The 12804-nt window shown below is 43.2% G+C and overlaps 5 protein-coding genes across 5 annotated transcripts; 3 read left to right on the forward strand and 2 right to left on the reverse strand.

The window, feature by feature from the left end:
- Window positions 1-2469: 2469 nt before the first annotated feature.
- On the forward strand, window positions 2470-3970 carry Bfra_006397 (putative initiator trna phosphoribosyl transferase protein; the record flags this gene model as incomplete). Its single annotated transcript, XM_037336770.1, has 3 exons — window positions 2470-2795; window positions 2848-2882; window positions 2937-3970. 3 exons carry the CDS (start codon window positions 2470-2472, stop codon window positions 3968-3970), a joined length of 1395 nt encoding a protein of 464 aa, XP_037198136.1.
- Window positions 3971-5245: 1275 nt separating this feature from the next.
- Window positions 5246-7660, reverse strand: Bfra_006398 (uncharacterized protein; the record flags this gene model as incomplete). Its single annotated transcript, XM_037336771.1, has 7 exons — window positions 5246-6240; window positions 6315-6408; window positions 6525-6649; window positions 6722-7024; window positions 7088-7183; window positions 7239-7508; window positions 7576-7660. The coding sequence occupies 7 exons, from the start codon at window positions 7658-7660 to the stop codon at window positions 5246-5248; spliced, it is 1968 nt and encodes a 655-aa protein (XP_037198137.1).
- A 775-nt stretch (window positions 7661-8435) lies between these two features.
- On the forward strand, window positions 8436-8863 carry Bfra_006399 (uncharacterized protein; the record flags this gene model as incomplete). The annotated part of the gene is made up of 2 exons (XM_037336772.1): window positions 8436-8619; window positions 8754-8863. 2 exons carry the CDS (start codon window positions 8436-8438, stop codon window positions 8861-8863), a joined length of 294 nt encoding a protein of 97 aa, XP_037198138.1.
- Window positions 8864-9279: 416 nt separating this feature from the next.
- On the forward strand, window positions 9280-9864 carry Bfra_006400 (putative glutamyl-trna synthetase protein; the record flags this gene model as incomplete). The annotated part of the gene is made up of 1 exon (XM_037336773.1): window positions 9280-9864. One exon carries the CDS (start codon window positions 9280-9282, stop codon window positions 9862-9864), a length of 585 nt encoding a protein of 194 aa, XP_037198139.1.
- A 471-nt stretch (window positions 9865-10335) lies between these two features.
- Bfra_006401 (uncharacterized protein) lies at window positions 10336-11542 on the reverse strand (the record flags this gene model as incomplete). Its single annotated transcript, XM_037336774.1, has 3 exons — window positions 10336-11082; window positions 11169-11401; window positions 11455-11542. The coding sequence occupies 3 exons, from the start codon at window positions 11540-11542 to the stop codon at window positions 10336-10338; spliced, it is 1068 nt and encodes a 355-aa protein (XP_037198140.1).
- Between the last annotated feature and the right edge of the window lie 1262 nt (window positions 11543-12804).

The raw sequence follows: 12804 nt of genomic DNA on the forward strand, positions 1-12804 counted from the left end.
ATTATTGTGGTCTGTATCGTATGTGAAAGGAAGAGGACGAGGTCAAATATTCGTAGAACTGAAGTGGAAGATTGATCAATGTGATTGGATGCTTTCTCGATAGAAGGCAAGGATGCTTTTGCCTTCTTCCTTACCAAGGTGTGCTCACTCATGAATAATGTAGGTGTGCAGAGTAGCTCTCTTGGCCAGGGATTGAAAGATGCTAGTAATGAATGAAGTTTTGCTTCAAACCTTTTGATTCGACTCCGTACCCATGCCCATGCTCATGCCCATACCCATACCTGCTAGTAGACAGTTATCATGCGTTCACAAAGTATAATTTTGTCGGTAAAATATTGAATATTGAATATTGAAACATTCAACACAAACAGCCTCTTCATCTTGTATCCGCCATACATGCCATCATACCAGCATACCACCATACCACCATACCATAATACCACAACACCATGCACATCTCGCAAACTCGCATTGGTGCACACACTGCACATGGATGCCATGGTCGTATTAAATCTTTCATCAGTCGGCACAGAGCAAAAATATACGTCACTCGCTAATCCCAGCCATCTAATACAAATATTTCCTTTGATTGGTCCATGCATCTTTTTCTGCCAAGCTTCACCCCTTGGCGGTGAGAATGGTCCCCACCCACAACCCCACTCTCCTCTCCATTCGCTCCATCCACTCCCCACATTGATAATAACATTGACGGCCCGAGATCTTTCACTTCTACTTCGCTTCAAACACAACCAACCCAACTCTCTCTTCACCTAATCGCTTACGGCTACTCGGAACATTTGGTGTCTAGGAGAAGATGTTCCTCAAAAGATCAGATAAAAATATGTTCATAATCTCTGCGTTCATCTCTTGTGATCAACTGCTTGCATCTGCAATTAAATGGACCCCCACGCTGATACTAGGGTACTGGTCGGATCCTGATTTCCGGTACCGCTATGCGTGATGGATTGATCAAACTCCATAGAATGGCTTGGGCGTCTTTCCAGCTGCTGCAGAGTGCCCATTCAAGCTGGGAAATCAATCACCTACAGTAGTTGTAAGGTACAGTGCGTATGCAACCCAACCTTAAGGTTGATTTATTGATCTTGTGACGGTCGATTCTGATAATTAAAGGGGCAGAATTTCTACTGTTGAGCTCAACATTACCGACAGGCGGCTGAAGGGGTAGTCTCCTCAACAGCCGAAGGTGATCTTGTTGATATCCAGCAACTCCAGCGAGGACAGCTGGCGATACATGTCACGTCTCTGGAATATCATGCTGTGCTCGCTCGACAAATTGCTTCACGACGTACCATAATCTCCAAGTCTTTCGCGCATGAAGCCGAATAGGGGACTCCACAGATCGCTGATCTCATCCACCTCGTCTAACAATGTTTATATGGCAGCCCATCCGTTAAATGTGTCGCCATCCCCTTTCTAGTCAAAGATCGCATGAGCTGGTGGTACACTCGTCAGGCACAATAGATTAGTCATCATTCTAGGCTGAGCCTTTGCGGATGCAGGAGACCCTACCTACATGATACTAGAGCTACCTAGGTATGCACAAGGTCGGATATTTTCCACCTGGCGCTTTCCCCATAGTAGATGGTATCATATCTCCTCTCACCTAATAACCGAACAACACATGTCTGACGATATGCTGTTCCCAAAAACAATTCCCATCGTGGCCACATCGGGAGTGTAAGCTGAGCCCAACAACAAGATCGCTTATTTCATGATCAACACAATTTCATGATACTGCATCTGGCTATTTAGACGTCAAGCATCTAGCAAACTTATCTACCCAATGCTATTCAAGAATTCAAGCACGAGGCGCGCGAGTCAGGTTATTTGGGCTCCCGGTGAACGGAGAGTATGCACAACAAATTCAATCATGACCTCCAAAAGAAACCAATCTATGAGCATCCTTTCCAATCCTAAGATTCAAGAGCTTGATGTGATCGACCAAAACTTCATTCCAACATTCTCTAGTACTGAAAATTTATTCGGAAATGTGTAGCGTGTACAACCAATGCACAAGATCTAGAATATAAGATTTGGTGAAATCCGAGATAAACATTGTCCGGTAAACGCTGTAGCTTCTTGGCAAATGGATTGTGCACTCAGCGCTGATGTGGTTGGAAATTGCTTTGCCAGGAAGCGGTGAACACTGCATTCTCAACCCAACTGTTGCACATCTATGAAATCCCTCGAGAGTTTCAATCCTCATCAATCCGAATTGGGAATCAAAATACATCGTTTGGGAATAACATTTTGAGGGGTTTATTCCCGGCTTTGGGAATTGTGTGAAATTCAATCTTTAATTTTGCCACATCTCACCGCCCAAATTAATGAAACCCCCACCAGAATTTTTGAGCTTCGAGATACACGATTCGATACCCCTCGCTCCTCCAACGTATTGAAATCTAAGCTGGGTTTCCTCGACATACAGCTAAGTATCTGATATCTCAAATGCCTTTAACAGTGGCGGATATTGTCTTCAATGAGCAAGCAAATCACAACTTCTCAAAGACTCTGGGTGAAATCAAACGAAGTACTTTATCCATACATAATCGGCTTCGATCAATTCTCGAAGACGCGGAATTCGCCCAGTCGGTCGCAAATGCATATCATAGACCACTTGTAGCAAATGAGAGATGCGGTAGCTGGTATATTGATCCCAGCAAGAAAGGAGGAAGTGCATACTTCAAAAGTACCGATGGTCACACTGGAGTCTGGAAATTCAGCTCCCGAAGACTGAATTTACATTTATTAGAGATCATTGGTAAATATGATGGGTTTGTACTCAAGTAAAGTTTTCATAGAGTATAGGCTGAAAGCTCCATGCAGATGTATCATTGTAGATTCTACTCGGCGTGGAAAGCGTTAGTTACTTATTAGATTCTATATTTCGCTCCAAGTATACTAATGATGAAAAGGTATGCCGGATGCATTAAGCAAAACAATCCCAATATGGTGCTGTGTACTAAACCGTGTCTTCTTTCCTGATATTCCAACCGCTCACAAGCTCTACGCTCCACCACAAGTAGTTTCCGATTCCGAGCAAGCCCAAATGGCCAATCTGATTCCTCAATTCGTGAAAGCATTTCAAACTCTCAATCTCCCGATTGAATCTTTCCGAGAAAAGATTCACAAACCCATCAGACCCATTTGGGTGACTCCCGAGTCTCAAATCTCAGAAACAAGCCAGGTGTTTGAAGACTTCCATCCAGTTGTTTGCTGCACCGTTTCGCGCAGGGTTTCGGGCGGAGAAATCAGTGAGGGTGGTTATATACAAGGAGCAGGTGACGATACGGAAAACTGGGCTCATGGACTTACACCTCTTATTTTCTGGACAAATCAAGAACTCCTATTCCAGACATCGGAAGAAGATCTACCTGGACTCATTGAAACCTTGATACATCAAACAAGCTCATCACCAGGACCTAACGATAAACTCCGCATCGTAAAACCAACTTCCTGTCTCTCCATCTCGAATCTCGATGCGCTTCCACCTCTAGACAATAATACCAGTACCTGCACCATCGTCCTCTCACCAAAAATCACCCCGAAAGATACATGGCACACTTCTCCTTCCCGTCTGGACATTGGACTCGGCGCAAAGAAAATAGGCAGTAAGAATCTCCGCGCCGCTCTTCCAACCATCTCTTCTTTCTTCCTCAAGTATCTTAATACATATTCTGCGAACAAATCTTCAGATCCATCCATACAAATCATCATCGCGTGTGAATCTGGACAGGATCTCTCGATAGGTGTTGCGCTTGCTCTGCTGTGTCTTTATTTCAACGAGAATGGGGATTTGAAAGGTGCGAGCGGAGAAGAACAAGAAGAAGCTTCGGTAAATAAAGATTTCATCCGTCAGAGATTAACTTGGATTTCTACCTCGATGCCAGATGCAAATCCGAGTCGAGCGACGCTGCAGAGTGTGAATAGTTTTTTGATGTCGTATTGATGGGGTTTCTTCGCTTGGAATAGAGTAGTGTGGGTTTCTTGCTGTTGGGTTAGGCTGGGTTATGTTATGTTATGTTGTCTTATGTTATGGAATTAGAATTGGAAGCCGCGAGGATATCTGATGGTGTGAGTAGTTATCCTTTAGGTTCTTCGGTAGATGGGAGGGAGGGGAGAGGGATGACATGATATTTACATTGACATTTATATTCACATCCACAAATGTACAACACAATCCACACATCCATCACTAATCACAAATAAAACTCACCACCCACCCACCTCATCAAATCTACCCCAAGCTCTCAACAAACATCATCTATCTATCTCCATACTCTTCTAGGAACGCAATATCACCTCCCTCCCTACTACGTCCATCACATCAATTACATGTGTTTTCATTCCCGCTGATTCGATCTGATATAATATCATTTGATACGATACAATCTGGTCATAGATAATCCTACACGCCCTCCAGAGAGCGCAGAAACTCACAGAAGATCTCTGGAGAAAATTGCTGGGAAGAAAAAGTGGTTGAATGGATGATTGGCTAACTAGCTGGCTGGATGCTGGGTCTATGAAACACTGGAGATGTATCGCATTACAAATCTAACTTCCACGGAAAACAAAGTACCTACCTACGCACCTCATCGTACATCCATTCTACCTGAGCGTATAACTCAAATCACGTACTACATGCGGAGAGTAAGTGAGTGAGGGAATGAGATCTTGTGATAACTTGGAGATTCCAGAATCTAGAAGCTAGAATGTAGTGAGATGTTGCAGTGATGTGAATGTGAACATGTAGGTAGGTAGATGGGTAGGTGTGTAGGTAGATACTTATGCACAAAATTACCAATCAACTCTCTTGTGCACACATACAAATTTTAAAAGCTGGATATCCGATAATCTACCCAGTATATAGATTCATCGAATCGAATTTTGCCATTCAACTCTGTGGGAACTTGAGGCGGGAATAGTACTGCATGTAGATATTTTGTCTTGGAGAGGAAGAAGAAATGTATGTTATATGTATATATGCATGTATGTAGAGTGTGTGAAGTATGTATGCTTACACATAGAAAAGAAGAGATTGAAGTATGAGGGGGGATCAATTACTCGAGAATTTAGAACAGAAACAGAAACAGAAACAGAAACAGGTAAAATAACTACAAAATTCCAAAGACAACAATAACTTCAAAGAATAGAAATTAAACTGACAATAACAACAAAAGTAAGCAAAGCAAAGCAAAAAGAAGACTAAACCTGTTTAAAATACTCATACATCACTTCCCCTCTTTCTTCTACCACTCCCCTGATAAGAGAACGAAACTTTCAACTTCCTATGAGCCAAGGGTTCCCTAGCCCTCTCTCTATCCCCATAACTCCATTCCCAATCCGAATGACCTCCACTGTTTCTCCTCTTCCTATCTTCCCTCGTCCGTTCCCTTTCCCACTTTTTCTCTTCCCGCTTTTGCATCTTCTTTATTTCATCTTGCCGCTTTTCCTCTTTCCGCTTTTCCTTTTTCCGCTGATCCTCTTTCCACTCCTCCTCCCTGCTCAGGTTCCTCTTGCGTGTTCTCTCCTGTCTGTAATCTGAGTTGAAAAACTTCGCCACTTTCTTAAGATTTTGACCTCTTGGGCGTCTTTCTTTCGACTCTTCTGTTTGTGTTTGTGTGTGCCGGCGTGTACTTGAGCTTAGACTCCCATTTTCGGCTGTTCGAGGATCGAAAAAGGAGATATCTTGCCCCACAACATCTGATTCAACACCGGAACTCGAGCCTGAGGTGGGAGCCATGTGGTGGTTGCGACTGTAGATGTAGTCTTGGTCTCTTCCGATATATCTCCCATGCGCTGAGAGTGCGAGGCTTCTGTTGCTACGAGGTCGATATTCCCTGTGCCGGTCGTCGGTGGCTCTTTCCTGGTTACTGCCACCACGACTGCTGACACTGGGAGAACGTCTATAAGTAGAGCGAACCTCGGGCCTTCTACCTGTTTGATATTCGTTGCTAGAGTGATAGACGCTCTCCGCTCCCTCGTAGTGAGAGCGGGGGCGGGATCGGGAGGTATCATTTTCCTTTGATTTGCCATTACTGATTTCCTTAAGGGTAAGCCGGCCCTTCTCCTGGTCCCAAACAAGTTTCCAGTGACTTTCGTTCTGTACAATTTCATTGACCGCCCTGGTAGTCTTAAGTAGCTCAAGCACCTTTAAGTAGCTTTGGCCAGTGGTGGTGTTGTTGACAACCCAAACTTTCTTGTTGCTCGGGGTGTGGTCTTAGCTATTTGTCAGTAAACGCTTATACTATATAGACAAGCAGTTGGCGCTTTGAAATATAAGATGAACTTACACGACATTTTCTCTTTACGAGGATAATAGCTTGAAAGAAAAAAGTCGGTTCTTCCATTTCTATTTCTCCCCTCTGTTATTCGCCAATAGATCCACTAAAAGATTGGTTGGTTAATAGAGGTAATGATAGAATCAAGGGGGATAACATTATCAAGTAGTTGAGATGGAGGGATGAAAATTATGGCCTAATAGAGTTTCCAATTGTGCTTACTTCTTTTTCATAAGGATCAATTGATCTAACTGAGAAATAGTCGCCAAATAAAATATCCAAGGTCACCAGATCCAATTCTACTGTGCAGTCATTCAGGACCTGCAAGTCGTAGTCTCTGAATTTATCTAAAGATTTGTGTTAGACGAACTCCTCTTGATAGATTTCCAGTTGTGTAGCTCGCTGGAAATGCAACTCACATGGTAAAGTAACACCACTCCCAATTGTCTCGGTTTTTGTCTCGGCTTTTGTCTCGGTTCCAGCTCTAGCCATCCAAGGCAGACCATCAACTTTGGTTTGATTGGTCCAATGATCGAGATTTTTACGTTCAACAAGCTTGGATTTTTTTCCAGTTTCTTTAACATATGTCCAGTCTCCCTCTATAGTCTCGGGATGAGGCCTTCTGTGTACAAAAAGCTCTCTCGCCTGATTCAAGATGTCTTCTCGAGCATTTGGATCACTCGTTGTGTTAAAAACATAACCAGAGCCGAGCAAAGTGTTATCTATATATTCAGGGAACATCAGCCACCCAACATTTTACACTACAGATGCTGATGTTGACTTACATTGCATCCATATTCCTTGTGGATGATCATGATCTTCGGGTCGCACTTCCCCGAGTCGTTCTCCGTGTCGCCCTTTTCGGCATTGCCCTTCCCCGTCTGACAGTTGTTAGCAAAGCGTTGTAATGAAGCAAATTGCCTCAATCATACATACCGACATTGTATGTATAGAGTTGTGCTATATTATTTCTCTGATCTACTGTCCACTTCATGGTATGGCTCGCGTTAATATGATCGAATAGTTTTTCCTTGCCGACTCTCAACCGTGCTTCGTCTTTATCATAAATTTTCCCGATTAATTCCCTAACTAAAGACGCTCTTATTGGGCTCCAGGAGACATTTCGAACTTGAATGCGAATCTTGCTTTCAGATTTTCTAGAGCTTTCATCATCCTTACCACCTTGGCGACAGCTCTTGTAAGTGTCTAATGATTAACAGATGCCAACGGTCAGTCAATAGAGCTTCAATAGTGTTAGAACATAGTAACTCACAAGTCCTGGTAGCATGCTTCTGCTGCTCGGCAGTGCCCGCCTTCTCTGAGTAGTGAATATCCCCATCATCATCACGCGACGGCATGGCGAAAGGATTTAGTGCTAGGGGCTACTCGGTTCGACACTGTAGATACTGGGGTTACGGATAAATTATGCTCGAAAAGGAAGATGCGAAGGTGTACTGACTTAACATTATATTAGACACAGGTTTTTCCAACAAGACCTTTAAATTGGGCTCCGCGATTCTTGTGTATTCGTCCTCCAGTTAGGCTCAGAGACCTGTTTACATTCAGATTACATTTCTGTCCCTTGATCCTGTGGCGCAATGATTACCTCCAAGGGCTCCCTGACCCTGCGACCGCGATAAAGCTAAGGCATGACCTTTTTTAAAAGCTCCTGAGATTGTCTCGGCCGGCTTCTCCGATATAATGTGCATGTTGCTCAGAAATGGCATCAGAAACAGCATCCCCATCTGTATCCTTCTCGCATAAAGCACTAGTTTTCTGTAAGTGGGACATTTTCCGTATGTTATTGGGGGTAGAACTGTCTATATTGTAGGACCTCGGGAAGCTTTGACATGAGAGTTGAGGTTCAATGTGGTCTTATGCTGCCCTCAGGTAAAACGAAAGCATCCTTTGCTAACGACCATGTGGTTTGACCTCAAATGGTTCTTTCGTCTCTACAAGAAAAATCGCCAGTAAAATGCTAGGCTCCAACTTCACTTATCATAACAATCGACTCTCAAATTCTGACGACCGGTCGTGCCAGCACCTCAGAGGTCTCACATAGATATGGATCAAAGTTGAAAAACGTTAAGCGCTTAGATAATGTAACATGAATCTCATGATATGCCTCCAAAAATGAAACTCGGCACTGCAGCGCAGGATGCGAGATGGGAACCGGTCGAAGTCTGGTCATTCTGTTCAAGCGCGCGGCTCATACTGTGTCGATCGACCAGGCCGGACGATACGAGTAGACAAGCTCTTTTACTGTTGGTTCTCCAAAGCCCGCGGAAACGTGTACTTGCTACTATGCCAAATAATTGTGTGCATGTTCATCATCATTCACAGATACCTCTGTGTCCGATGTTCTCCGGTGCTGGCAATATTGTTTGAACACTAGCCCCATATTCAATTGAGTGCCTTGTTTACACTTGCAAAGTTACTGGCAAATGTCAGCAACTAGGAAACTGCTAAGGAACGATGGTGCGCAAATAAATCCTGTAATGTCGGCGAGTAGTCTTGTTATGAAGCTTAATCCAAAAAATGCAACCGCAAATGATGAGTGACTTTACAATTTGAGAGTGGCTGATGACTATCATGATCGGTACGTCAATGCGTAAGCCACACCTTGAAAGGATCGTTGAACCCTTTTTCGGGACTGGGATTTATTGTGGCTTACGCATCATTGTATGGGGAATCCCTTATTTGTAAGTGTTTGCGGTGATAGGCTGGCACGTGGCTGGTTCTTCATCGCTACCACCCCGCACCTTATCGTTCTCTTATCGCTTTCTCCTCCCAGCTTCTCTTTACGAAGTAAACAAAACGAAGATAGGAATACCTACCTTCACATCAATAGGAAGACTACTCAAACTCGGCTTGTCTATCGAAACGAACTTCGGATTGCTTCCGCCTTTCTTCAGATACTCTCTCCAGAGCTTGTTCAGAACGTCAAACAAGCCACAAGCACCAAACATCCCACACAATGGCGGCGGAAAATTACGAAGCTGCAATCACTTTGATTGATGAAGCTCATGCTTTAGATCCAACTATCAGCACAATAAATGGCGAGAGTATACCATACGAGCTTCACTATGCCCAGAAAATGACACATTATCTCTCTCTCCGCGCTCCCAATGCTTCCCCCATCCTCAAAGTTGCTATCCGAGCACAGCATTTTCGTCGCTGGGAAGTACCACGATCTTCCTACCCGATGACCAAGCCCGGGTATCTGAATTGGAGGACCTTTCTCAAGAAACGGCAGGCTGATCTTGCGTCTGCGATATGTGTCGGCTGCAATTTTACAAGTGAGGAAGCGGAAGAAGTGGCTAGATTGATAAGGAAAGAGGATTTGAAGAAAAATGAGGAGACGCAGATCTTGGAGGATGTTGCTTGTCTAGTGTTTCTGGATGATCAGTTTGATGCTTTTGAGAAGGGTCATGATGAAGAGAAAATCATCTCAATTTTGAGAAAGACTTGGGGGAAGATGAGCGAGGAAGGACACCGTTTGGCCTTGCAGATACCGATGAGCGACACCAGTAAGAGTTTGATCCAGAAAGCTTTGGGATGATTCAGAATTTGTTGGAACAGTGATAGAGTGGTATAAATTCAACTTCATGGTGTAAATACTTGTTTATGTGTTAGTATATTGATTTTGTTTAAGCAGGCTGCAAAAGACCGGAATGGGCTGGGTCGGTATAGGTTAATACTCCATGACGAATGGGCAAATGGTACTGATTACTGGTGTCTAAAAAGCTCACAAGTAAACTCACCATAATTATGGATGGGAACAAACAGCGGACGATATCTTCACAGCTTAGATTTCTACTTTTAAGAGGAGATCAAAACCGCTGCTATTGACCTTCAGATTGTGTTGTCAACTATATGATGTATCTACAGTATATCTATAGGTGGCCTGTTCAAGCGAGCAGTCCTCTCTGTCTGATTGTTTTTCACATTTCTTTCGGTATACTATCGGGCTCCATAACATCATTTTATAACCGCTTCCTCTTCCGCTTCTATAGACACCCTCTTTCCCTTTCTACATGTCCACCTTCCTCACTTCGGCGATCCTCTGCAACTTGTCATGGATCAGTAGACCATGAGTAGCCAACCACTCAACCCACTCCTCTTCCGTTGCCCCAAACATGCGTTTTCCACCAATACGTGGCATATTTATTAATTTGAAGAATAACTGCTGTAGCTCAAGGCTTGTAAGGCCATTCTCAAGAGAATCATAGATCCACTCCTTGCAGGTGTCGGAATCCCATTCTCCCATCTGCTGATACTTGAACTCGCCAGGCAGATAAAAGGGATTGTCTTCCATAGAAGAGTTGACTTCTTGGGAGACGACGGGTAAGATGCATTTCTTAGTGGGTTCTTCTTTGCCGGATTGTGTAGTTTGTCTGGCTTGCGCTGCAGATTTTCTGGCCTCTGTGGATTTCCTCAATCGTTCTCTTGCTTGCTCCTTGGATATTTCATCCTCTTCTTTCAACTGGTGTAATCGTAATATCTCTCCTCCTGACACTGTCAATTGCAAGTCCAGTGCCTTCAAGTTGGACTTCAACTGTTCTATCCGATGATCTTTCTCGTACTTCGCCCTTTCATCACGATAACGCCATTCTTGCTGCAAGCTTATGTAAGTCTCGCGACGCGCTTGACCATCTCGCGATGAAGGATATAATTTCGCTTGTTCCGCTTGTACTCGTCTGAATTCTGCTCTTGCCAAATCATTTCTCTTCTGCCTCTCTTTGTACTCGACCTTAACTTGGCTTATTTCATTTTCAATCTTCTTTTTTCAATATTTATTCTCTCCTTCTCTTTTTTCTTGTCCTCTTGAATCTTCTTGTCCATCTCTCTCTTTTTCTCCTTCGCCATTCTTTTCTCCTCGTCTTTGATCTTCTTGTCCATCTTCCTCTTATTATCTTTCTTTTCTTTCTCGATTCTCTCATTTTCCTTGATCTTTCTCTCAATCTCTTTTTTCTTCTCTTTCTCGACTTTCTTCTCCTGTGCATTCAAATTTGGCTCTGACTTTGGGAATTCGAATATTGAAAACATCGATTCTTTGGCCGGTTTCTCATGAACCTTCTCGGAGTTCTTCTCGCAAGCTAGTATGCATGAGTCACTTTTCATCTTCTTGATTTGCTACTAGAATTCTTACTGTTCTCTTGAAGGAAACCTTGCTTTTGTTCATCTTTTCCTTGTTGACCACTCCCTCTTGGCTTAGAACTTGCTTCCAGCATCGCCATATTGATGAGCACCATAGACATTTCGGTGTCGAAGATATTGAGAATTAAGATTAAAAATCAAGAAATCTATATTTGTATGTGTGTGTTTGCATGTGTGTAAACGATAGTATACTTGATGAGAGAAGTCCGGATTGTGTTTTGGATGAAGGCGGGAGATGGGAGAGAGGTAGAGATGGATATTCTATCTGTTACATAGGAGCTAGCCCACCAATTTTTGATTCTGCTGGTCCAGTTCTGGTTTTAGAGAACTTACCCTTCTATGGCATAGTATAGTATAGCATGGCACGAATCAATGCGATTTTAATGTAAAGCCCCATTCAAGCTCCAGAATTCCATATTCCCTCAATTCAAAGTTCATCATTACTTCTAGTAGTTCAACCCCTCCACCAATAAAATCCATATCGAGGTTTTAGTATTCCACTTAAGAGACTAACTACACATACTAGCTAGGATTAATAGCACATGCACGAAATAACGGGCCCGTAGCGCATTCTTTAGTTGATTTACTCAAGTAAAGCTGCCTGGTTTCGTCGATGACGGTTTTTTCACTTCTTGGCGAAGGTTAATTTTGTTATCTGGTCTCGAATGTTCGATATATTGAAACTGGTATGTGGAGGTTTCCTGGGGTCGTGAGAGATTTTTACAAGTCAATAAGTGGAAGACGGTTGTATTTATTTTGTATTCTATGACTTGAGATGAGATTTTTTGGTAATTAGGAATATGTATTGTAAAAGATATCAAAATTTCGTGATGGAAGGAGAAGGGGGGAGGTTGCCAAGATGTGGGGGATATCGCTAAACGTCATATATTGATTCTTGACGATTAATGGGATTTTGCAATTGCCATGATTATGAAAAGAATTGGACTCAGACTTGACTAAACAGGTTCGACTGTGGGTCTACATAATTGTCGCTGTAGTAACAAAGACACCTCCTCTTCCCGGTTACCGCTAGGAGCCTTTCGACGTATGTTGTGATGTTTTCGGAGATTCCAGCAATGGGAAATCCCAAGGGGTTGTTCGAATCAGCTGCAGTTCACAAGTAATTTTTTGCAAAACACAAAATAGCATCAGAGATTGCAAAATGACTATCTGAATAAGTTGTCTCATGACCTCAAAACTATGTACTCTAACTGCGGAATTCTCTTGGCCAAGTAAACGTGCACGCATCTACACCCTCCCAATCTTGGCCATACCAACCAAAGCTTTCGCAACGCCTCGTGCTCTTCCTATTACCATCCATTAAAAGCAGGAACTGGCACAC

This window comes from Botrytis fragariae (assembly GCF_013461495.1).
Source record: "Botrytis fragariae strain BVB16 chromosome Unknown tig00000000, whole genome shotgun sequence".
NCBI lineage: Eukaryota > Fungi > Ascomycota > Leotiomycetes > Helotiales > Sclerotiniaceae > Botrytis > Botrytis fragariae.